Raw genomic sequence first — 25,702 nt, forward strand, 5'->3', positions numbered from 1 at the left:
ATTCTTCGTCTCACTCTCCCTCTCTTCCCCTCTTTTTACTGAGCCTCTCTCTTTTCCCTTCATCTACTGTCTATCTGTCTCTCCCTTCTTTCTCCTCTCTTTCTTCTCACCCCGGATGCTCTTTCTCTCTTTCTTACCCCTGTCTCTTGCTCCTCTCTCTAGGTTGGTTGGCCGCTTTTCTCTCTCTAATTACTCTACTTGTGGATTGATATAGTTTCTTCTTTATACGTGGCGCCCTTTTCTTCCCCTTCTCCACATGGCCGCTTTTCCCCTCTCATCTCCATCTTAGATCTCTCTCTTTTCCCTTTTCCCTCTACTCTCTGTCTCTCTCTCTCTCTCTTCCCCTCTTCTTACTAAGCCCCTCTCTCTCTTCTCTCTATTGTTTGTCTGTCTTTCTCTCTCCCTTCTTTCTCATCTCTCTTCTCGCCCCGAATGCCTTTCTTCTCTTTTCTCTCAGTCTCTTGCTCATACTCTCTCTCTAGGGTGGTTGGCCACTTTTCTCCTTCCGATTTTTCTACTTTCGAATTGGACGGCCGCAATGTCGCTATGATTAGGTCTATTTATTATTTTGCTTGAAATTGCTATAACCCTACCTAGCAAGGTAAGGTGGGTTGCAAGTAGCCTGTAGCCACTCCCTCTCTACTCTCTCTCTCTCTCTCTCTCTCTCTCTCTCTCTCTCTTCGATGCTTCCCTCTTTACTCGCTCTGCCCGATTTGGTTGCATTGGCGGCCAATGTGATGGTCGCGATGGGGTGGCCTCCCTGTGATGCCCTTTGGTGATTCCTTCACTCCTAAACCTACTTTAGCCCAAAAGATTTTTCAAAATTTATGAAGATTATTTATTAGAAGAAATGCATGAAGATTGTTGGAGATTTAGATCAAATGTATTATATTTGGTTTAGATTTGTAGTCATCTAAATTGGAGTTAAATCCTAATCTATTTGGGATTGGATATAATTTAGATTTAATTTGGCATATATGAATTATAATTAGGAGTGTGATTCTAATCTAATTAGAATTAGACTCTAGTTAGGAGACAGGTATTATATATACATGCTACGGCCAAGTTAATGATGCAGCGACGAAATTAAGAAGCCATCCATTTATTAAGTCTACGTTGCTTGGTGGTCCGTACGGCTTGGGTGATCTCTTTGTGAAGCCATGCTTAATTAAGCTCTTAATTAAGTTCAAGCTCTTCATGCTTCTTTCGGGCTGGTGATCACGGCGGCTCAAATTAATTCATGCATGTTGGTGGTCCGTACCAACAAGGAGCCGCGGCCGGTTAAAACAACATGCTAATTAATTAAGGATCGAAGCATGTTGTTGGTCTGTACGGATGGGTGAGAGAGAGGTCCTTCGTTTGGAGTTTCTTGTTGCGGCATTTCGGATCTAAATACGTTTTGATCTTTCGAGAGATCTTCTTTGTACTCTGTATTTTCGACATTAATAAAATATTTGCTTCGTCTTCGCCCGTGGACATAGGCCGTTGGCCGAACCACGTAAATATCGGTGTGTTCTTTTTTTATCTTTTCTTTTCTTGCATTAAATTATTTTCTGGATCTATTTTTCGCCGTTTCGATTTTAACAAACTGGTATCGGAGCCTTTCTATTCCCTTTGAGGATTAAGATGACGACGAAGTTCGAGATTCAGAAATTTGACCGGACTAACAGTTTCGCATTATGGCAAGTCAAGATGCGTGCTATATTGACGCAGCAAGGATTGCAGAAGGCACTGTTCGGAAAAGAAAAGATGTCCGATTCGTTAACGGTAGAGCAGAAGGAGGAGATTGACGACAAAGCTCTTACGGCAATACAATTATGTTTATCCGATGAGGTATTGCGCGAGATCTTGGATGAAAAGACCGCTGCAGGATTTTGGCTTAAATTGGAGTCTCTCTACATGACGAAATCTCTCACCAACAAGTTATATTTGAAGCAACGTCTCTTCATGTTGCGCATGGCGGAAGGTACCTCTATTAAGTCGCATTTAGATGAATTTAATTCTATTATTATGGATCTCCGCTCGATAGACGTCAAAATCGAGGAGGAAGATGAAGCCCTTTTATTATTATGTTCTTTACCGCCCTCTTATAAGAATTTTCGTGAGACTTTCTTGTTTGGACGAGATACTCTATGTCTCGATGATGTTAAATCCTCTTTACTTTCAAAAGAGAGAATTGACATGCAGATAAGCAACGAGACAGGTGGAGCTTCAGGACAAGGTTTGGTCGCTAGAGGGAGGTCTCGGGAGAAGGGTTCCGGTAATAGAGGTACATCTAGATCAAAGTCAAAGCACAGGAATCTGATTTGTGGTTATTGTAAGAAGAAGGGTCACATAAAAGCTGATTGTTTCAAGTTGAAAAATAAAGAGCAGCGGAAGAATAACGGTGATAAAAATCAAGGTCAGAAAAACACCAATACTGAAGCAGAAGCAAGTGTTGCAGCAGGAGAATCAGATAAAAATGATATCGTCTTTACAGTTACGGATAAGACACGCAGACAGGATGAGTGGCTTATGGACTCCGCATGTTCTTTTCATATCTGTACACATAGAGAATGGTTCTCGACGTACATGCCTATTGAAGGTGGAGATGTATTGATGGGAAATCACTCTAAGTGCACAGTTATTGGAATTGGCACTGTTCGGGTACGAATGTTCGATGGAGTAGTGAGGACTATATCTGAGGTTCGGCATGTTCCGGATATGAGAAAAAATCTGATCTCATTGGGTACACTTGATACTAAAGGCTTTAAGTATTCTTCAGCTGATGGATTAATGAAGGTCGCTAAAGGGAATCTTGTAGTGATGAAGGCCAAGTTGTCCGACATGTTATATGTTCTACAGGGTTCCACTGTGACAGGTTCAGCAGCGGTGACTTCTTCTTCTATGTCAGATTCGGATAGCACCAGATTATGGCATATGCGACTGGGCCATATGAGTGAATATGGTATGATGAAGTTGGGCGAGAGAGGTTTACTTGGTAGTCAGAGTTTAGAAAAGTTGGACTTCTGCGAGCATTGTGTTCTTGGCAAACAAAAGAGAGTCAGCTTTAAGGCCGCAGTTCACCGAACAAAAGGTACTCTGGACTACATCCATTCTGATCTTTGGGGACCTTCTCGTACTCCTACTCATGGTGGTGCTAGATATATGTTGACTTTTATTGACGACTATTCTCGTAAAGTGTGGGCGTTCTTTCTGAAAAGTAAGGATGAGGTGTTCAATTATTTCAAGCAGTGGAAGGTCATGATTGAGAAGCAAACTGAAAAGAAGATTAAGAGATTAAGGACCGACAACGGTTTGGAATTCTGTTCGTCAGAGTTTGAAGAATTCTGCAAGAAGGAAGGGATCGTTCGACATAAAACCGTTAGGCATACTCCACAGCAGAACGGGGTGGCCGAACGGATGAATAGAACTCTTTTGGAGAGGGCCCGTTGTATGCTCTCTAATGCTGGCTTAGCGAAGAGTTTCTGGGCAGAGGCGATCTCTACGGCATGCTATCTGGTGAATCGATCTCCACATTCAGCACTTGATTGCAAAACTCCGGAGGAGGTATGGTCTGGTAGCCCTTCTGATTATTCTAATTTGCGAATATTTGGTTGTCCTGCTTATGTTCATGTTAATGAAGGCAAGTTAGAACCTAGGGCTAAAAAGTGCATTTTTATTGGTTATGCATCGGGGGTTAAGGGATATAGATTGTGGTGTCCTGAATCGTCTAAATTAATTATTAGTAGGGATGTCACATTTGATGAATCTGCTATGTTATATCCTAACCGTAATTCTTCTGATGAGACCCCGAGTGCTAGCAAGCAGGTGGAGGTAGAGACCGATGGTATAGTTCAGTCACAGGATTCTTCTCAGTCAGAACAAGTTCAGTCGACAGACACCTCAGTAACTGAAACCCCACAAGTTGAGAGGCAGAGCATTGCTACAGGCAGAGCGAGGAGACAGATCAAACCACCGCAGAGATATGGTTATGAAGATATGGTTGCGTACGCTCTTTCAGTGGCACAAGATACAGAAGAAGAAGGTGAACCTTCGACATATAATCAAGCTATTTCCGGTGCCAGTTCTGCAGAGTGGTTGGTGGCGATGAATGAGGAGATGGAGTCTCTCCATAAGAATCGCACATGGGAGTTGGTAAAACCGCCTACAGGCAAGAAAATTGTCGGCTGTAAGTGGGTCTTCAAGAAAAAGGACGGAATCCCCGGCGTGGAAGATACAAGGTATAAAGCTCGTTTAGTTGCTAAGGGCTACAGTCAGGTAGAAGGTGTGGACTTTAATGATATTTTCTCACTCGTCGTAAAGTATATTTCTATTCGTGTTCTTTTATCGTTAGTAACTATGAATGACCTGTATCTTGAGCAGTTTGATGTTAAGACAGCTTTTCTGCATGGAGAACTTAAGGAGCAAATTTATATGAAACAGCCGGAGGGATTCATTGTTGAAGGGAAGGAGGACCATGTTTGCCTGTTAAAGAAATCACTTTATGGCTTAAAGCAGTCTCCTCGACAATGGTATAAGCGGTTCGACTCCTTTATGACAGGTCACGGATATTCCAGAAGCAAGCGTGACAGTTGCGTGTATTTCAGAAAGCTTGATAAGGGATCTTTCATATATTTGTTGCTCTATGTCGATGATATGTTAATTGCTTCCAGTGACATAGTTGAAATAAATAAATTGAAGGCTTTATTTAAGGGTGAGTTTGAGATGAAAGATCTTAGTGCTGCTAAGAAAATTTTTGGTATGAAAATTAAGAGGGACAACAAGTCAGGACTACTGTATTTGACACAAGAGAAATATATAGAGAAGATTTTAAAGCGTTTCGGGATGACAGACGCAAAACCGGTGAGCACTCCCTTTGAGGTGCATTTCAAACTTTCCGCCGAGTTATCACCACAGTCCGATGATGAGCGGGAGTACATGTCACATGTTCCCTATTCTAGTGGTGTCTGGAGCATCATGTACGCCATGGTTTGTACACGGTCGGACATCTCCTACGCAGTGAGCATGGTTAGTAGATATATGACCAATCCCGGTAAGGCTCATTGGCAGGCTATTAAGTGGATTCTGAGATACTTACAAGGTACCACTAACACTTATTTAGAGTTTGGGAGGTGTAAGGATGGTGTGGTTGGATATGTTGATTCAGATTTTGCAGATGATTTGGATAGAAGAAGATCACTTTCAGGTTATGTATTCTCTATTGACGGATGTGCTGTTAGTTGGAAAGCTTCACTACAATCTATTGTCACCTTGTCTATGACGGAGGCGGAATATATTGCTATGACAGAGAGTGTGAAGGAAGCTATGTGGCTAAGAGGCTTATTTGGAGAGCTTACTTCTTATTGGGATCTGACGATTGTTTTTTCAGATAGTCAAAGTGCTATTCATTTGTCTAAAGATCAAATATTTCATGAGAGGACAAAGCACATCGATGTAAAGTTTCACTTTGTTCGGGATGTGATTGAGAAACGCACGGTGACTGTTAAGAAAATTGGTACTGAGGACAATCCGGCGGATATGCTTACTAAGTCCCTTACTATTGCCAAGTTCAAACATTGTTTGGACTTGGTGGCAGTTGGCAGCACTTGAGACCCTATGGGGCGTTTGGAGAAGACGGAACATGGAGCGTTAAGGAGCATTGAGGCGAATTAAATTCAAGGTGGAGTTTTGTTGCGACCTCGACATAGCGGCGACTAAACTACTAATTAAACTAAGGTGGAGATTGTTATATTTGGTTTAGATTTGTAGTTATCTAAATTGGAGTTAAATCCTAATCTATTTGGGATTGGATATAATTTAGATTTAATTTGGCATATATATATTATAATTAGAGTGTAATTCTAATCTAATTAGAATTAGACTCTAGTTAGGAGACATGTATTATATATACATGCTACGGCCAAGTTAATGATGCCGCGACGAAATTAAGAAGCCATCCATTTATTAAGTCTACGTTGCTTGGTGGTCCGTACGGCTTGGGTGATCTCTTTATGAAGCCATGCTTAATTAAGCTCTTAATTAAGTTCAAGCTCTTCATGCTTCTTTCGGGCTGGTGATCACGGCGGCTCAAATTAATTCATGCATGTTGGTAGTCCGTACCATCAAGGAGCTGCGGCCGGTTAACACAACATGCTAATTAATTAAGGATCGAAGAAACATGTTGTTGGTCTGTACGGATGGGTGAGAGAGCAGTCCCTCGTTTGGAGTTTCTTGTTGCGGCGTTTCGGATCTAATTACGTTTTGGTCTTTCTAGAGATCTTCTTTGTACTCCGCCTTTTCGACATTAATAAAGTATTTGCTCCGTCTTCGCCCGTGGACGTAGGCCGTTGGCCGAACCACGTAAATATCGGTGTTCTTTCCTTATCTTTTCTTTTCTTACATTAAATTATTTTCTGGATCTATTTTTCGCCGTTCCGATTTTAACAAAATGGGACGGTTTGTTCACAGCAAGATCGTATGTATCTTAGCCCGACTCTGAAATAGAGGCACAATAAAAATTCATTATGAAAATAGAATTCATTTTTTATATTATGAAGATTGTTTACAGATTTTGCTAAAAATTTAGATGGGATGGCCTCAATCATTTAGGCCTACTGTTAGGTCTATTTCCTTCTCTATTTTCCTTCTGCTCTATATATTTTTTATGGTTATATATGAAAACAAATATGGTATTTTTTTTGTACATTCTATCGTACGTAATCTCGAAAATTTTAAATAGAGCCTATATTGTTGCAATTAAAACACATATTATAATTTAGTTGACCGAATGATAATATGTCCTAGTGTAATAGTGATATAACATCATTGTACTTGTTGATATTACAATAATTAAAATGCCAAGTCATTTTTATATTAGCGACACTATTATCTAATTAACTAAACTGGAATGTAGAATTTAATTGCAACAATCTAAAAAGTTCGAAGCAGAAATTATAGTAAATTAAAATTGAGGACCAAATTATCACTCGCTTTTTATAAGGACCAAAAATTGTAACTTAGCCAATTATGAATTTATGCCATCTTACTAAGATTTGAAGAACAATTAAACACCAAACATTCTCATCTTTAACCTTCCACAAACATACTTCTCCCTCTATCCCTCAACTACTCAACCAATTTGGTGATCAGATACTGCAAGGGACACCCCCTACCAACAATCCTATTCTTTTCTTCAGATTTTCCATCATTCATCCATTTATCACGCGAAAAAAGTAAATGTGCTTTGCAACCATATTTATAAAATTTAATATTTGCTACTCCAGTTAATGCAGCAACATGTATTACAGTAAAAAGTCTGTCTAGCATACTAAAAAAAAAAAAAAAAAAAAAAGAAAGAAAAATTGCAGAGAAAAAAAATTATACATAATAATGTATGGCTAAGCAAAAGTTTTCAGAGTGGTACTTCATAAATGTACCATAAAACTCGAATTGCAATGCAATGGGACAAGGAAAGGTCTACACTCCTTATAATCCTTTTAGTGATTAAAAATGTATCTCAATCAACATTGATTGATTGAGAACATTGTAGGGTCACTAAACAATGTCTGTAAATTTCAATACTCCCTGCCTAGAAATCTTAGGACTTGCAAAGGGCAAAGAAGATCTTCGTGGGGTACACATCAGTTGGAACTGGAACGGTGTTGGCGAAGGAAAAGGAACAGTGCTGTTGACGCAGCGATCAAGTATGGAAATATGGTCCAGATGCCCTAGATAGAGTTCAAATTTTGACAGTTTGCTATTAGGAGCAAACAAAACAGGAGAGAGAGAGAGAGAGAGAGAGAGAGAGAGAGAGAGAGAGAGAGAGCAGTACCACAGCTGCTGCAACACTAGCAAGTGCCACCACTGGCCGTTCTCTTAGCAAGAATCCGACAGCCAACTGACATTTTAAGACAAAATAAAACTCTCGTATCACAATATTTATGAATTTCGGTGTTGAGTTAAAAACAGCAGTAAAGATTAAATCATGTGTCTGTACTCAAAAAATGATGCATGTTACAAAACGCAAATAGGGATGTAAATGAGCCCAGGAGGGCCAAAACCAACAGGGCTGGGTCTATGATTCAAACAAGCTTTTCTCAAAAATGGTTAAGTCGAGGATGCCCTTTTTATCTAACTTATCCCTTTATCCAACAAGGCAGTGCCATCTCCTAGAGCACACCAACCCCTTAAGAAGAATTCGCATGAAGAAGGTTACGAATTTGTGCCTAAAAAACTAGGCATAATGAATGGGCAAGAAGTATAACCAATCCATCTTTTCCATCGAGATGCATGTAGTGCAAAAATCAAGACGAGTTTTTCACCTGAAGAGGAAGAGTAATTAGACCGCCACAGCAAACTCCGGCAAAAAAACAGTCCGCTGATATGCCCTGCATGAATTTTCAATTCTGCTGTTAACAGATTGAAGCAGGACTAATAGCTATCTAGTAGTAAAAAAGAAGGATAAAAAGATTATTCCTCAATATTTAGCCCTGGTTTAAGAAGGTTTACAAGTACATAATATTGTATATCTGGAAGTGAAACTGCTTAGTTCTGGCTTGTAATCTCATATATAATGTATCCGTATAAAAGAGAATGTTTAAAATTTCTTAAACAGCATATATTAACGGCATGCAGACAAAAGAATGATGGTTTGAGTTTTTTAAAACAGATAAGTACAACAAAATACAGTTTTTTTATCCTCAGCCCTATTATGTAAGCTTTCTGTGATAAGTCTGCTCTTTTCTTTTCTTAAAGACAGTATGTACTGGCAGTCTTTAGGTATCTAATGATATTCAACTGAAAGAGAAAAGGCCAACAACTAGTATCGTTATGCTAATTGATATCAACAATCCAGATTCTTGGTTGTAGTGGAGAGACAGTGTAGTGAACTATGTAATACTCACAGTATATCCAATAGAAAAGTCATTTAAGTTTTTCTTATTAGTTATGAAGGAATGACTTACCAATGCACCGGCTAGAAATGCTGTAGGATTACGTACACCAAGTGAAAAGCGCTCAACTGCAGAACAGAAGTATTACTAATAAGAAGTCTGCTAAAATCTACTAGCTACTATCAATTGTCTCGCAATCTTATGCTTCAGTTCTTTCACAATCTATTAACTACTATGAAATCCCATGTCCTTTTGTCCACGTGGCGATATTAGCTTAATTTGAATCTTTGTGAGACCTACCAGTCAACCTAATATATTTTGCTCATATATTTTTCATTTAATTGGTTAAGAGACTTTTCAAATTTTCTTTTGTGGGACCTAACTACCATCTTAAAATATCTTGCTTAATTAATTATGGGCTTTTGTGGGAAGCCAACTGTCATTTTAACTTATTTGCCCATGGATCCCACCCGTTAGTTTATTTTCCTCATTCTCTTCCTATTTAATTTCTTCAGAGACTCTTCATTCCACCTTCGTCTCTAGCGTCGCTTCGACTCCCGAGTTGCCCTCTCTAGACGGAAAATTAGGGCGAGTTTATCAGCCGTCCTTCTTCCCTTCTCGCTGTTTTTGTTAGCGACGCTTCGTTCCAGCATATTGATCCCTCTCCAGTCGCAATAATGGTTTGGATTCATCTCATCGGATATATCTATTTGCCCAATCTGAAGGGTCATCTTACGTTAAATGCGGTATTTCCCGTTGCTTTTTTTTTTTTGTGCGGCAAAACATCTCCACTCCTCTGCCAGTTTTCTTTCCTTCTCTGATTTGGTTTCCACCTTTCATTCCTGTTGTAATTTCAATTTTCCGAATCTAAAGGATCATCTTACGTTTAATGCGGTATTTCCCATTGCCTTTTTTTTTTTTGTGCGGCAAAACATCTCCACTCCTCTGCCAGTTTTCTCTTCTTCTCTGATTTAGTTTCCACCTTTCATTCATGTTGTAATTTCAATTTGTGTACTTATTGTTTTTTTCTCAGAAAATACTAAATACTTTTATTTTCTCTCAAGAAATTAACTGCTTATGGCTCCAACAATTAATCATATTAACAGGTTCCTTTTTACTTTGAATTTGATCTTTTATTTGTTTACTCCAATTTTCCTATTGTATATTACATTTTAAATTAATATGAATCTTTTTTATTAGGAATTTCTTGACTCTGTATCTACAATTGATTATCTCAAATTTTGTAAGTTTCTTGGCCTACTTTTTATGTATATAATTATTTTTTTGCAGGTTTTTTTACACTGTTACAACTGTAAATTTCATTGTATCTATGGTTGCCGCTACTGCTATTTCTTCATTTGCTTCTGCTTTTTTTTTTTCTTATTCAATTTTTTTCCTCTTATGTAATTACTATTTCTTCTTTCTTTACCTTTTTTCACAAGACATCAAATATTTCTTCAAGTTATTTATACACCAAATTTTCTTTTCTTAAGAAAAGAATTTTAACATAAAAACGCAAGTTAAATATTGAATATTATCTACCCGCAGCATCGTGCGAGTCACTGCACTAGTCTATAAATTAAATAAGTTGGAATGCCAAGTATGACATGTTAGATTTTACTCCATTATTATGGCCTTTACGATCACATAAATAAATAAAATAGAATAAATAAACTTAATACTTGAATTTGAAAGGGCGAAATGACCAAAGTCATTTACCAACTCAATGAATAAGGTGATTTGAAAAGACAAATTCAATGTGTAAGTCATCACCATGAATAAGGTAATATGAAAAGACACATTAAATGTGTAGATTATAACCATGAGATAAAGAATCAAAGAAATACATAAATGCCGGGTCTTCAAAATCTGACGTGGCGACTCCTCCTTTTTATTGGTTTTTGTTTTGTATTTCTTTTTATTTTTGGCTTCCCCCTTTTCCTTTTGCGCCCTTTCGTGGTTACAAGCTCTGCTGATTGCCTTCTCTCTTGACTTCTTTGTTGCTTCGGTTTCTATTTTCTTTTTTTTTTTCCTTTGGTTTTGGGCTTTCCTGTTTTCCTTTTGGGCCATTTCGTAGCTACAGGCTCCATCGGTTGCCCTCTCTCTACGATCTCTCTACTTCACGTGATAGATGCCTCTCTCCCCATGTTTTACATTGCGGATGCAATCTCCGGTGCGATTGTCTCCCGTTGCTAGTGGCGATGTGATGGCCCGTGGATGCCTCTCTCCCCATGTTTTACATTGCGGATGCAATCTCCGGTGCGATTGTCTCCAGTTGCTAGTGGCGATGTGATGGCCCGTGATCGAGCGTTGGGTTACCAATGATCAAGTGGCCTAATGCTAAATTTCCTCTCCTCCTCGCCTAGACACTCCCCCCCTCCCCCCCCCCAACCCAGGTACCGGCAAATTTAGCGAGGATTCTCAATTAATGGCTGAGACGAGATCTGGTATCTTCGTGGCCGTCGGTTGTGCCAGTAACCTCCACTAGACGGCCCCTCCCTCCCCACAAAAATCGGGAGTGTAGGGCCATCGGGGGGCGAATCTAATGAGGATCTCCCCTGGTATCTCTGTGGCCGTCGGTTGCGCTAGTTATCTGCGATGATGGCCTTGCCGACCATCATCAACACCTATACTAACCTACATCTGTGTTTGCACGAGGACTATGCTGAGCAAATTCTGTAAATACCCCTATCTATTTCTAAGATCCCCTTTATAGTTTCCTTCCTTGTCATATATTTAAGGCTCAGTGTCACCATAAATATGGTGAGATGAAAAACTATTTGCACATTCAATGCGTAAGTTATCAAATGGAAGACCTGAAGTCTAAATGAATGTGACATTCTTCGTGGTTAGATTCATGTAACTTAGAGATAATAAAAGGTTGTCATGGTCAGATATAGTAACTTATATTGGAAAAATATTAAGAGTTGTTATCAATTGCTCCTTGATGGATGGAGTTCTAAAATAACTATAATAGGGCTGTGGTCCCTCTTTCTACTCAAGCGCTCATGCAGTACTTCATAATTCCATCAATTAGAACAAACATACAGTACTTCGTAACTCCATCAATCAGAACAAACATAAGTGAGTGAGGAGAAAGAAGACACAAGGCATCTACTTGAAGTTTGGGATCGGGAGCTAGAGGATCGGTGCAATTGAAGAAAAGTAAAGGAATCGGAGGCAAACGTGGGTATTCTATATAATTAACTTTGAACCAAGGCTCAAGATATGATAATTTTATTTATTTTGATTATGCGTGTTTTGTAAAATATAGCCCAGGGATCCTAAATTTTGCTAACATGACAATCAAGAACTGCTTGTATGACCCCAACCCTGGCTCTTTTACCTTGTTTTTCTACGCTATATTCGTATGCTTTATTCCTTGTTACAAGTACTATATTGTGCCTGGCCTGGCGAGACAAACTGCTAAAATGTACTTATCTTTTACTTCTTTGTGGCATCTCAGCTTCTCTGCCCAAACCTTATGTGATGTCTGATAAATGTGAAACAGCTCTCCCAACATTTTGGACTAATCCAAATACCAGATTCTTTGCTATAATAATTTCCAAATAATAGAACTTACCAAAGCCAATGAGGTTGCCATATTTCTGTACAACTCGCGTTATACTTAGAGCTTTCTCTTTGCCGATTCCTAGCTGCAAATTGCCATCAAGGAGACATGCAGTTGTTAAGGGATATTAGCAGAGTTAACTTCAATAAATAGTTTCTGAAAATTTTAGCCCTTGAAGTGTGAACTTGACCTCAATTTCACTCTTTAATAGTTTCAATTCCAGATAAGTAAGTCCTATTAGCTTAGCACCTGCAGATAGCTTAGCACCTGAAGAAGGCATCATTTTGGCACTGGCACTATCACTCTTCACTAGACTTCGTTCTGTAAATATATGTACTCTGAGGACAAAACTGAATCGAAATCAAACTCCAAGGAAGTTGCCAGAAATGAGATTCTGAGGATGAGACCGAAAGAGGAGCCATACTTCAAGCACTAGTCTCGAGCTGTACACCGATGGGCGGCCAAGATGTTTTAAGATGGAGGTGGACGGAATGCAAAATATTTACGGTGCGAACACTATACAACTTCCTGACGCAAAATATTATGAGGGACCCTACCCGTCTTCAGATCCAGAAGCTCAAAATCCCAGTAAGGTGAAGATATTTATAGGACTGCTCCTAAGGAACAGGATGCTGACTAAGAACAACCTAGTGAGGAGAGGTTGGATGAGCGAGCTGACTTGTGTTTTATGCGAAGACGAACTCGAGACCACTAATCACCTCTTGCACAACTGCGGTTATAGCAAGCAGCCAAGCACATATTATTCATGATCATAGCAGATGAGGAGCGCAAACCGAATCGCGAGTTACACCACTGGCCATCAGCCAGGAGCTTCCGTGTTCACTGCGTGAGCTATGGGAGGGAATCAATACAGGGGACAGGGAAGACCAAAGATGGAAGTTGATGTTAACCAAACAGGCACAGCGTTGGTGGACTATCTGGCGTGAGATAAATAACAGTATCTTCCAGCAGCGAAAAAAGTCGGTCCCGCTGGTTATGAATGACCTTGAGCACCTTCTGGAGTCCTGGGTTCACTTCTGTTAGCATAGGGGTGGTCTAATATTGTCAGTGTTGACCCTTGCCTGAGTGGTGGTCATCATGTTTTCTTTGTTTATTTTTTTCTTTCTTTTCTTTTTTCCTCCTCAGTGGCTAAGCTGCCTCTTATTTGTTACTTAGTTCATTAACCTTATGAATAAAAAGGGTTGCTCGCTATGATTCTTATTATTTAAGAAAAAAAAAATACTGAGGACGAAACTAAATATGGGCGAAACTTTATGGAATGTGTAATTCTAGTTTTATACCTTGCTAAGTAGATTCTCAGATGCCTTGGTCTGCCTAAATGCTCTCCCTAGGTAGAATGGAATCATATCACTGATACAAACTCCCCTGCAGATAGGACCAGCAAAACTGCTTAAAACATACACGTGATATGAAGTTACACTTGATACACTAGTTGAATAAAGTTGCCGAAACTTTTACAATTATATTTTGTAGTAATCAAGAAGTTAATTACAAAGTTAAATATAAACATACCAGTATACCCATAAAACAGTGGAGACAATGAAATGCGCATTAGCAGAAAGTGAGGTAGCCAAAGTTTGCCAATTCCCATTTAAAGAAAGACTCCGCGCTAAAGATATGCCGACCTACACCAATAGCTAAACAAACGTTTATACTGCTTCAGATATACAATAACTTAAACCAAAAATCTTTGTATAGATTGCAAACAATGGGGACTGCCTTATAAATAAACAAATGGAAGAATGATAGTAAATTATAACTGTATTGAGCTTGGTCAAACAGAAGGTACCAGTACAGAGTACAGACCCAAATATTAAGAGCCTCTTCACTAATAAAAAGTCCGCAACCAGCAGCCATGAGCAACCAAAAGTAGATCCACCTGAAAATATTTTCCTCATGAGAACTACTAACAGTGCAAATGAGTAAAGATAGCCCTAGCAATATAAGCAACCAGGTGACAATCTTAGTAAAATTATGCAGAACTAAGATAACAAAATGACTGCCATGGAAAAGGAATGACAAAAATGAAAAAAAAAAAAAAAGAAAAAAAAAGAAGAAAAAGATCCACATCCAGACGTAGTATATGCTTTAACCAGGAAAAATCTCGTAGTTCTCAATCACATGAACCTATTTATATGCAGGCCAAGATATGACAATGATGCATACATGTAAGTACAAATGAAGAAAAAGGCACCTAACAAGAACAAACTAAAATAGGTTTTCTTAAATCAGTCAATAGAATTGACAATTAGTTCAATTCTAAGCGAAGGAAAAGTGAAAGCCCATCAACACTGGCCACTTGAATATGCATAATTGACATGACCTGAAAATTTATAATTTTGTGATAAACGATGTACTATTTGCAGTAGCCTTACACGAAAGGAACAAACGCTTTTAATGAAATGTTGATGGATTTTGTGTCATGGTTGTTTTTCAACTACCATTTATGTTTGATCCGCCAAAAAATAGAAGATATTTTGGTATCGCTGGAGTACTGCTTTGATATATGAAGTTGGACCTTAGTATCAGCTCCAGATTTTTGTGCATTCTCTCATATATAAATCCACAGGCTGATTCAATATATGTCCCACCAAGAGTTTATTTCACTATTTATTTGAAATTCACAACAGCAAATTTGGTTGTAAATAGTTGCTAAAGCTAAATTTGGATGGAAAACCACAAACAAATACAACAACCAGATTTACATATATCTTGCTATTTGTGCCTTAATATTTAGCAGCGGCAGTAAAGTTACCAAGCATAGAGATGAACAAACCAAAAAATCAGGAAACAGCAAGAACTAATTCAATCATATGTTCATACCCTAGAGTACGTTCTGGAAGTACAATTTTATTTCCAAAGAGCTCCAAGGTAAAGCCGACTGGAGATGGCAGTGGATTTGATTGTGATGAGTCATCAACAAAATGCAGAAAACTGAAGGATGTTCCTGAAGAAGGCCACTTCAAGTAAACAGATATCAGAGTAACTGTTGCCGCAATGCCCACAGCAACTGCTAATTTAGCCAGGAATGATGTCCCTGGACTACTTGGTTTCGCTTCTAACCCTTCGAGCATCTCATTGATTTCATTGTCATCATTGGAAGGTTCTAATCCAGAAACTGATGCCTTAGTGATTTGAAAATCAAATCGAGAAAAACTCTGCATACTGGTTATGTAAGATAGAAATATTAGATATTGTCAACCAAATTATAAGATAAATTCAATTCAAAGCATGCTCAATTAGTCATGCCTAAGTTGCGAGTTCGTAGCAATCCACTCAAACACATTTAAATCCAAAAATACATTCTCTTGCAAAATGTGTATATTTTTATCAACTTCACCTACACTAGAATTTTATTAGTAAAACAATTAAACCCATTTCACTTCACATCCTGTCCTCTGCATTACACTCCATTCTATGATACTAGCATGTAAAATAAGCAATATAACGTTGTTCAATCATTTTATCCAATCATAAACTGGAACTAATGATGCAAAGCTCCTGAACCCCAATGAATTAGTGGTCGGATCCGAACCAATCCCTTTTAGGACTGGTTTAGGATTGCACTCTTCTCATTAGAGGGCGAGAAAAATTTTAAAATAGTTGTAAGAGCTGCCACCGGTACGGACGGGACCATCATTCTAAAGAAGGGAAGCTTTAAGTGCTTCGGATTACTTTGGACGCGCTAAAGCATTAAAGTAGGTGTAAACAAAGTTATATTACGAACGTGTTCTCTAAAAGCATCAGCATGCTTCAAGGGCTGTTTGATTTGCATGTAATTACAATTGCACTGCAGTTGCAGCTACATACAGATCCAAATCCGGTGTTTGGCTTAATACATTTGAATCTAATTGTTGCAGTTGAAACTGCATGAGGAGGCACAATTGGAGAAGTTGGAACTATATCCAAATTGGCCACAATTCTAATTACAGCAGCTAGAGAGAGTAACTTTACCTACCTAATCACTTTTTCAACAAAAAATATTTTTCTTTTCTACCACATATAAAAAGTAATAAAACTTTGAAAATATATTTTTCAACTGCATGCAAGCAAAAAAAAAAAAAAAAGCTTATAATTGCAACATGCATATAACTGCAACTGCTGTATTGTTATCTACATGCATCTCTAAACCAAATATGTAGCACTTTAGAAAATTAATCCGTGCTAATAAAAAATAAAATCAGCTAAGTTAACTTTAAGCCATTAGATTTTAGTATAACACCATCAAAATTTAAAATCCTGACAAATTAATTAAAACCGAACCGGTGGTTCGGTTCACCGGTTCGATAATGTGACGCCCCACTTCACAAGGAGTTATCCAAGACTAGTTTAATTCTAGCGCGCTTTACCCTCTTAACCTCTTGAGCCTAACCACCATCGAAAATCAAAATGCAATAGTGGGGTTAAGAGATTTAGTCTTACTATATATTATTATATTTAGGACTATTCTAATAGCTGAAATTATAGAGGGAACATAAACCCGAAAAGCATTCATAGTAATGTTTTCCACAGCAATGGAGTTCTAAAGCATCAGAAAAGTGGATACATTCGGAAAACGCATTTTCCATAACTATTTGTTTTTTTTTTTTTGAAATTCGAACATCAGTTTCAGAAGAAGCGAAAAAGAAAGAGCACCGTCGGAAGCGGGCCGAGTAAGAGTAAGAGCAAGAGCGCCGAAAGAAGCAGCGAGCAGACCATGCTTTCATTGCCGGACCAGCAGCGCCGGATATCGGAGAGGGGTGAAAGCTCAGCAGCGGCTGCGACGCCGAGCGGCGGCGGCGGAGGAGGAGAAAGCCGTGGGCCGAAAAAGGAGCCGACGCCATTGTCTTCTTCTTCTTTCTTTTTTTTCTTTTTTGTTTTTATTTTGGTTTCTTATTGCGTCTTTTCTCTTTGCTTGCTTGATAGAAGAGACGGGGCTTTTTAGTTCCACAGTTCTCTTCTAAAATTTTATTTTAAAAATAAATCTGTTAAAATTTTATTTATTTATAAAAGCAATGAATTATTCACCGCTTTTAAAAGCGTTAAATCATTCACCGTTTTCTTTCTTTTTCTTTCTTTTTATTATAATTCTACGATGATAAAAGCGGTAGATAATTCACCGCTTTTATTATTTTTTTATGCTAAATAGAAGTTATGAATACGGTGAATCATTCACCGCATTTAAAGATCTATTTTCATAATTATTTTTTTTAAAAAAATATTTTTATAATTATAAAAATCGATAGGATTAGTTATAAAAAATATTCGAAAGAGAAGTGTATGGCGCGGGCGAATGGATGGTTGGTTTTCAGGGTAGGGATTCACAAGCGCGACTCGTTTAGAATATGCCGCGGGACCTTCTCTTTTTTTTTTTTTTCTTTTTTTTCTTTGTTTTTTTTCCATTTAGGTCCTTCAATTTTTTTTTTCACATTTAATCAAAACAGCCAAAATTTTTAAGGCTTCATTTTGAATTATGAGGAGATTGCATTACATGTGATAAGAAAGTACGATAGAAAAATATTTTGATTATTTCTGTATATAATATTACGTTTCATATATCATAATGAATCAGTTATAATATATTTTCTGCATCCTACCGAAAAACACAGAAATATATTTTTATATATTTTTGTCTCAACTCCATTTTATCTAGTAGCATAGATGGACATCAATACCAAATTAAGCCTAAGTTGAGTAGCCGAACCCCCTACTAACAGTCTAAAAAATTAAACGGTTAACTAAGGATGGATATAGATATTCAAAATTTATCTGAATCTGAATCCGAATCCGAACGAAGCGAATTTATCAGATGCAAACGGATATGGTTTCGGATAAACAAAAATCGGACGGATATGGATTTTGACTGTATCCGATCCGAATCCGAACCTGGCCCAAACCTGAATTTATTTTACATTATATATAATATGTATATAAAAATTTGATGTTATATTTGAATTTATATTTTAAAAATTTAGATTTAATGTAATATATTTGGAAATATTGAAAAGAGAAATAATTGTTTAGGGTTCGGATTTTCGAGTTCAGTTTTGAGTTTGAATATGGATTTTTAAAATCCGTCGGGCTCGGGTTCGAATTCAGTTTTCGGGTTTGGAGTCGGGTTTAGGTTCGGATTTTACAAATTCGCTCCAAATCCTACCTTTTAACATTCCTATAGTTAACAAATATGTGGATATAATTTTTTTTAGCAAAACAGTACTATCAGTCTACTGTCTACAAGATTTTATACATTTTTTTTTTCACGTTCGTCTTGCTTGAGGCCTCCTGTTGTGTCACCCTTGTAGCCTAATTCATCATTCCACAATAAATAAAACGAGTAACATGCTATCTTTTTTTTTCTTTTTTCTTTTTTTTTTTTTGAGAGAGATAGATAGCACGCTACCCGCTTCGTTTATTTCATTTAGAATAAACTTAGCTGGAAATGTGAATCAACTAGGATTCCAACTTGGGTCTCGGGTACCAACCACCAAGCCCTTTGCCACTTGCTCTAGGGACGGTCGGTATGCTATCTTTTTTTCTCAAAAAAAAAAAAAAAAAGTTGAGCATGTGGTGCTCGCGTTCAAGAATCCAATAAGATTAATTCTGTTTGGATGTCAAAATGAGTCATCTGCATATAAGAATTTTCTAATATGATTGTAAGTAAGGAGTTTACTTTTCGGTTCTTTAAAATTCTTGCTATATATAATTTATTAGGATAATACATTTTAGCCATGAAGTGATTAATATTATCTAAAAAAATAATTTGAAAGTTGAATATGCTATCTAATTTTAAATATTTGATGGCACTCTTTATCAATCAAATGTATATGCATTCATTTACTGAGCCAAGATAATCCTTTTAATTTTTCAAATTATTAAGTTAAAAAAATTGTTTTCAAGTTAAATATCACAATTGGTTATTTTCTGTCCAATTCTATAAAAAAATCCACTAGTTCTTACAAATACATAATTTGACAGTTTCTTAAGGCATACGTAACAATTTTTCGTGCTTCCACGTCTTGCACCTTTTTCCCTTAACTTTTTTGGCTCCGTCCCAAGGTTGGACCAGCTTGGACCAAAATATTCCCAAGATATTCTTGGGATTTTCCAAGACAGCTCCTTGGTTCCTTCTCAAGAAAATCCTCTCTCTTTTTCCTCATCCAGCTGGCTCCCTCCCTCTCTCTCCTCCTCTTCCCTACTTTCTCTCTCTCTCTTCCCTTCTCCTCTCTATCTTAGCCCCCCTCTCTCTTTCCCTATCATTCATTAGCGTAAGCGGTGGCAATGGCTTGTGCTGGCGCCGCCACCCGGGGTCGGAAAGGGAGAGCGCAGCGGCGACAGCAGCAGCCATAGAGGCCGCGGCGAGGGCCGTGGGGGCGTCGAGGGCGGAGATGTCCGTCGCCGAGGGGAGGGCCGGCACGCGGGTGGAGAGAGCTAATGAAGGGTCAAATGAGTTGAATTTTTTTCAATTTTTTATAATTATTTTATTTGAAACATAAATTCTTGATATTAAGTTGGCAAATATTTTGATTTTTAAATTATTTTATTTGAAACATAAATTCTTAATATTGAGTTGGCAAATATTTTGATATAGTTAACGACTTTTTTTTATGTATTACGTTTTTAATTTTGCTAAAATAAATTTTAAATTTTAAGTAATTTTTAATATTGAGTTGATAAATATTTTGATATTGAGAAGTTAACGATTTTTTCGAATGTATTATGTTTTTAATTTTATTGAGAAGTTAATGATTTTTTTGAATGTATTATGTTTTTAAATTTACCTTTCAAATTTTAAAATTTAAATAATTAAATATTAATTAATTAAAATTTTATTTATCTGCAGCGTAGCGCGGGTTTCATACTAGTTTGCATAATTTGAGGGTCAGAGAGGGCTGAGGGCAGCGGAGGAGGCGATGAGGGCAGCGGAGGCGGTGGAGAAGGCGATGGCAAGAGGGTCGTGAAGGCAGTGGAGAAGGCAATGAGGGTCAGAGAGGGTAAAAAAAATTACAAAAAAAGTAAAACATTAGAGAAAAAAGAAGATGATGATAAAGTTATACTATTTTAGAGAAACGTTGCACTGTTTTAAAGAAAACTTACACTATTTGAGATTAAAAAAAAAATTTAAACTTTTCTGAATAAAAGTTGTATTCTTTGAACGAAAGTTGTACTATTGGAATGAAAATTACACTATTTTTTCTCTTCCTCCTTCTCCTCCTTTTTCTTTGTTTTCATATGGATGAGGAGAAATAATAAAATATTTGCCCAAATAGTGCAAGTTTCGTTCAAAGAGTACAAGTTTCGTTCAAAAAGTGCAAATTTTCTTTAAAACAGTACAATATTTCTCTAAAACAGTGCATCTTCATCACCTTCTTCTTTTCTCTCTGATTTTTTATTTTTCTTATATAAAAAAATATTTTTTTATATTTTATTCCATTTATTTTATTTATTTTTTATATTTTTTTTTTCTTGGCTCCACTCTCACCCGTGCTTGCTTCGAGTCCTCCTTCTCCGGCGCCGGTGTCGATGTCTGCGCCGACGAAGGCGGTGTAAGAGGACGTGAATATTGTCTTCGTTACTGTCGTAGAGGGTCGCGGAAGCGATGGAGGGAGTCGAAGAGAAAAAAAAAAAAAGAATGACAGAAAAAAAGGAGAGGAAGAGGACGCGACGTTACCCTCTTTATTGTCATAAAGAACCGGGGAGGCGATGTGTCACGCCCCGAGCCCGCCTCTTTGGTCGGATTCGGGCACGCCAACAGACCGCCGAACGGACAGGATTTCCCCTGCACGCGGACAGAGTCTCCCCTGTACGTTCAAGGCGTCGCAATCAATACAAGTACAAAAGGTTCCAAAGGGCTCGGGGCGTGACATGATGGAGGAGGGTCGGAGAGGGAAAAAAAAGGGTCGCGGCGCAGCATCGGCATCGTTGGAGGTGAGGAAGGCCGGGGGGAGTGCGTGGGCGAGAGTGAAGAGAAAAAAAAGAGAGGAAGAGGGTGCGACGTTATCGTCGTGGATGGTCGCGGAGACGGTGGAGGAGGTTAGAAGAAAAAAAAAAGAACGAGAGAAAAAAAAAGGAGAGGAAGAGGACACGGCATTACCCTCTTTACTGTCTTAAAGAACTAGAGAGATGATGGAGGAGAGTCGGAGAAGAAAAAAAAAAAGAGGATCGCAGCGCGGCCTCGGCATGGTCAGAGGTGAGGAAGGCGGGGGGAGGGGGGTGCACGGGCGAGGATGTGCCGAACAGAGGCAAGGCGGGCCGCCTTCACCTCCGCCGTCCTCTTGGGAGAGAAAGAAGATAAAGAACGAGAGGAAAAAAAAAAAAGGGAGGGAAAAAAGGGAACAAGGATATTTTGGTCAGTTTATTAAAAATCCGGCCCGAATCTGTAAAATCCAAAAAAATGGTCTGCTTTGGCAAAAGTTCAAAACTAGTGGATTTTTTTTGCAAATTGGCCAAAAAAAATCAAAGAGCTAAATGCGAAAAAAATAAAAAACAAGAAACAAAAAACTATGCCGTGACATCGATTGTGGAAATATCCTTCTGCACACTGGCATGTGCACAAGGTGTGTGCTCATACGTGCGGAAGTAGCCAGCTTGGCCCTTGGAGGTTGCCTTGAAGTCGTGAACGAACATCCAGCGACGTCGAAGGCTTATATGCAGTTTTAATCAAAATCGAACTGAAAACGTTTTTGCCGTAGAGGAAGAAATTTAAAATTGAATAGTTGTAAATATGTTTGTCGTTTATGTACTGTCTCAAACTAACACTTTTAAGTGTCAGTATAGGTCAAAAAAAGTATTGCTGGCTATATTACCAACACTTTTTAAAAGTGTTGCTATATGTAGGGTCGCTATATGTAGGGCCGCCTTGATGTTTGGCACCCACTCCTCCAATGACCTGTGACGAAGGGGCACGTGACGATCGTAGCCTTCTACGGTCTCTGCGAGATCCTCACGGTCGAACTCCAGCAACCAGAACCCTACCACGTCGGTTGTGGTAGCAGAAGAGGAGAAGGGGAGATGGTGATCAATTTTTCTTTGTTTCTTTCATTTTCTATTTGTAATCAAGCCGAGCTGGGTGGGGTTGGTTAAGTAAAGTAATTTTTTTTTATTTTTTATTGAATTGGGCTTTATATTTAGGCCTTAGTAGATTTTTTTAAAAGAATTTGACGTAAATGGGACATTTACACAAAAGTGTCCCAAAAATATGTCTCTAACACATAATTCTGTTGTAGTGTCTATATTATAGGATGTGTATACTATATCTTGGTGGATGCAGTTAGTTAATTGTAGACTCTTTGCGCGTACTAGGGTGGCCTTGTGCACACGACGGGTCTGTGCATGTGTCTAGATAGGCTTCTGCTTGAGCCTCAGGATATGTGTCTAGATAGGCTTCTGCTCGAGCCTCCGGACGTGACAGTTATGCTCCTAGGAACATGGAGGCTTCCATACTTCAAAGCCATTTTTTATGATGAAACTTTTGAAGAGATCCGTTAAACTTGATCTAGCGTATTAAAGGTTTCTTCTATAGACCCATCATCTCGGATCATCTCCATCTAATCTAAGAAACTCCAACAAGTGTGTGACATAAGATTGGACCATTATAAGACTGTCTATAGAAGGAACCATTGCTCCCTCCTTTATGAATGTTTGATCTTTTCAAAATGATCATTTATTCCTATCGATACAATAGAACCATAACATCTCTCTATTGTTTGCCGCTGTCATTGCTGCTCTTCCCTTCTTCACCTCGCTGCTGCCTCGATAAGGGTGGAGGCCACTGTTGTGGAGGTGGAGGAGATGATGATGATAATGATCATGATGATGGAGGAGATGATAACAGGAAAACGGAGCTTATGAGAGAGCAAAATACAAGGAAGAGTCAACTATCGCCGAGGTGCTGAAGCCTTACCTAGCTCTCTTTCATAAAAATATTTTGAATATAATCTTTTTCGAAATATGTCTTATTCTAATCTTATTTATACTAATTAGCCAAATAAAATTTATAAAAAATATTTTTTTATTTCTAATTAGAAGAGAGGAGCTCTCTCTCTCTCTCTCTCTCTCTTTCATTCTTTCTTTCTCTGCCTCTTTGCCGATGCCGTCCACCGCCCACCGCGCTGCCCTCCACCCTGCCATCCCCCTCCCCCTCTCTATGTTCGCTTTCCTTCTCCAGCTGTGGGGCAATAGCAACACTGCAAAGCAGTGACGAAGAGCAAGACAGAGGGGAGGGGAAGGAGAGAGGGGTGAAGGGTGGCAGGGTAAAGGTGACAAGCCTAAGCCGTGTTGCGAGAGAACAAGCACAAACACAAAAAGAGAGGAATACACGAAGCACCAATTTTTTGTCAAAGACGAAAAATATTATTAATCAATTCTAAAAACTAATTACATTAACTAGACACCATGCTTATATATAGGGTCAATACCCCAATCCCACTATAAACGAAGATCATAAATTTTAATATATCTTAAAATCTAATCCAATCAGCAATAGCCAAATAATCGGACTTAAAATAAAAAAAATACAAACTTTTCAAAAATAACCTAACAATGTAAAATAGAGGCCGAAACAATTGAATTTAGGTCTCAAATTTGACTAAATACGGCTTTTCCGTTTCATGCGTAGATCTCAAAAAGTGTTTTTCAAATTAAAATTGCACACTAGAATCGGACACTCGAACAAAAAATTAATCATTTAAAGATTTTTCATACTAATGTAAAAATTATCAAACTCAATGAAATTTTCAGCTCAACTTCATTGAGCCGCGCTTTTTTAAGAACTCTAACGCTAAATTGGCCGCATCATAAGGGCAGCGATGGTGGTTGGTGGATGGCAATGGTGAGAAGGCAGGGAAGAGAAGAGGAGAGCGGAGAGAGAAAGAAAACTTCTTATAAATTTTATTTACCTAAATAGTATAAATTAATAAGGTTAGATTAGAAAATATTTTGAAAAAAAAAAATAATGTTGGGAATATTTTTATAAAGAGGACTACGCAGGGCATTAGCTCCTGTGCACCGAGCACCTTGGGTTTTCTCCTTTATTACTTTTCTCTTTTTTTTTTCAAAATCCCTTTTTTTTCTTTTTTTCTTTTTTTTTTCTTTCTCTGCATGCTAAAATAAGATTTTTTTTAAAATTTAGAAAACAACAAATTTAGCAAATTTATCAACTTTATAATACTTTATGAAAGCCTTCATATTAGTCTATAAGTAAAATATTGCAAAATATTTTTATTTATTGTAATATCTATTTATAGAAAAATATTTTGCTGATTTATATTTTTTTTGGCCAAATTAAAGAAACATCCATATAAATATTTATTTTTTTACTNCATGATATTTTGACTCTAAAATTAAGGTTAATTAGTTCAATAAATTTATAGTTGCGAGAGTTGTATGAAATATACTAACTAAACTTATATTGATAGAAGACGCATTCAAATTTTGAAGTTAGTGTGCCTTTGACTGACACAGATCAAACAAATAGAAATGTTAGGTATTAAAATCAAAATTTTGAAAGATTGAACAGTCAATTCAGAATGATCAATTGTTTGAATATATTCTGTATATTTTTGCCAAAATAAAAATAAAATAAAATAAAAGAAAAGAAAAGCGGAATTCAATAAAAAAGGAAGCAATAAGAAAATTGAATTATTATAGGAAATCGAATTATTATAGGGAAAAAATAGTCTCAGTAGGAGAGAGATTTGTTTTTCTGTAAAACCATATTAGGATGGTTTCAGTGTTTCCAATAAAATTAATATATTATATTTAAGGGGCAATTGCCTATATACCTGTAGTGTCCCTAGTGTTAGCAGTCTGAGAGACTTCAGCATCTGTGACTTGTCGGCACGTTTGATGGGTGTCGAGACAAGTCGGAGTCGTTTTAGCGCGAAATAGACGCAAAATGGACTCAGCGCGATGTGAGAGTGGAGTTCTGACACTGAAATCTGCAAAGTGTAGAATTACAGTGTTGAGTACCAGTATTTGGGGAGGAGTACCGGTATCCCAGTGAGATTGCAGAACTGGATGCTCTCGGGTTTGCGCATGTCTGATGCTGAGTACCGGTACCTGTTGTGCAGTACCGGTATCGAGTTCGGGTACCGGTACTACATCGGGCTGGTACCGGTACCCAGCGCGCGAGACTGCGGATTGAGGGCCGAGTACCGGTATTCAAGCTAAGTACCGGTACTCCAGGTGGAAAAGTAAGTTAGTAAGGAATATTTTGGTCCTTTTAATGTGTCGTTCATCCTAACCTAACCAGCATATATAT

At 37.9% G+C, this 25,702-nt stretch overlaps 1 protein-coding gene and 1 long non-coding RNA gene across 5 annotated transcripts; one reads left to right on the plus strand and one right to left on the minus strand.

Moving 5' to 3' along the window:
- Window positions 7,213-17,376, minus strand: LOC109725180. 4 transcript variants are annotated; one of them, XM_020254270.1, is made up of 10 exons: window positions 17,101-17,375; window positions 15,289-15,630; window positions 14,272-14,344; window positions 13,978-14,090; window positions 13,746-13,830; window positions 12,457-12,529; window positions 8,946-9,001; window positions 8,304-8,369; window positions 7,814-7,879; window positions 7,213-7,709 (listed from the first exon to the last, which is right to left on the minus strand). In XM_020254270.1, the coding sequence occupies exons 1-10, from the start codon at window positions 17,286-17,288 to the stop codon at window positions 7,623-7,625; spliced, it is 1,149 nt and encodes a 382-aa protein (XP_020109859.1). In that variant the 5' UTR covers window positions 17,289-17,375; the 3' UTR covers window positions 7,213-7,622. The 4 variants fall into 4 exon arrangements, with proteins under 4 accessions (XP_020109859.1, XP_020109861.1, XP_020109863.1 ...); XM_020254272.1 differs by having other exon boundaries at window positions 17,161-17,374; XM_020254274.1 differs by lacking the exon at window positions 8,946-9,001 and having other exon boundaries at window positions 17,101-17,376.
- LOC109725067 lies at window positions 19,628-22,164 on the plus strand. The gene is made up of 2 exons (XR_002220180.1): window positions 19,628-19,882; window positions 20,285-22,164. It is a non-coding gene; the product is annotated as an uncharacterized LOC109725067 (long non-coding RNA).

The sequence above is a fragment of the Ananas comosus genome, linkage group 19 (assembly GCF_001540865.1).
Source record: "Ananas comosus cultivar F153 linkage group 19, ASM154086v1, whole genome shotgun sequence".
Taxonomy (NCBI): domain Eukaryota; kingdom Viridiplantae; phylum Streptophyta; class Magnoliopsida; order Poales; family Bromeliaceae; genus Ananas; species Ananas comosus.

Bases quoted from the DNA above. Each gene is read 5' to 3' on its own strand.
- LOC109725180 (XM_020254270.1), bottom strand. From the start codon at position 17,288: ATGGCGTCGGCTCCTTTTTCGGCCCACGGCTTTCTCCTCCTCCGCCGC. The intron at 15,631-17,100 runs GTGCTCTTTCTT...TTACATAACCAG, and splicing joins TACTCGGCCCGCTTCCGACG to TATGCAGAGTTTTTCTCGAT. The intron at 13,831-13,977 runs GTATGTTTATAT...TCCTATCTGCAG, and splicing joins ACTGTTTTATGGGTATACTG to GGGAGTTTGTATCAGTGATA.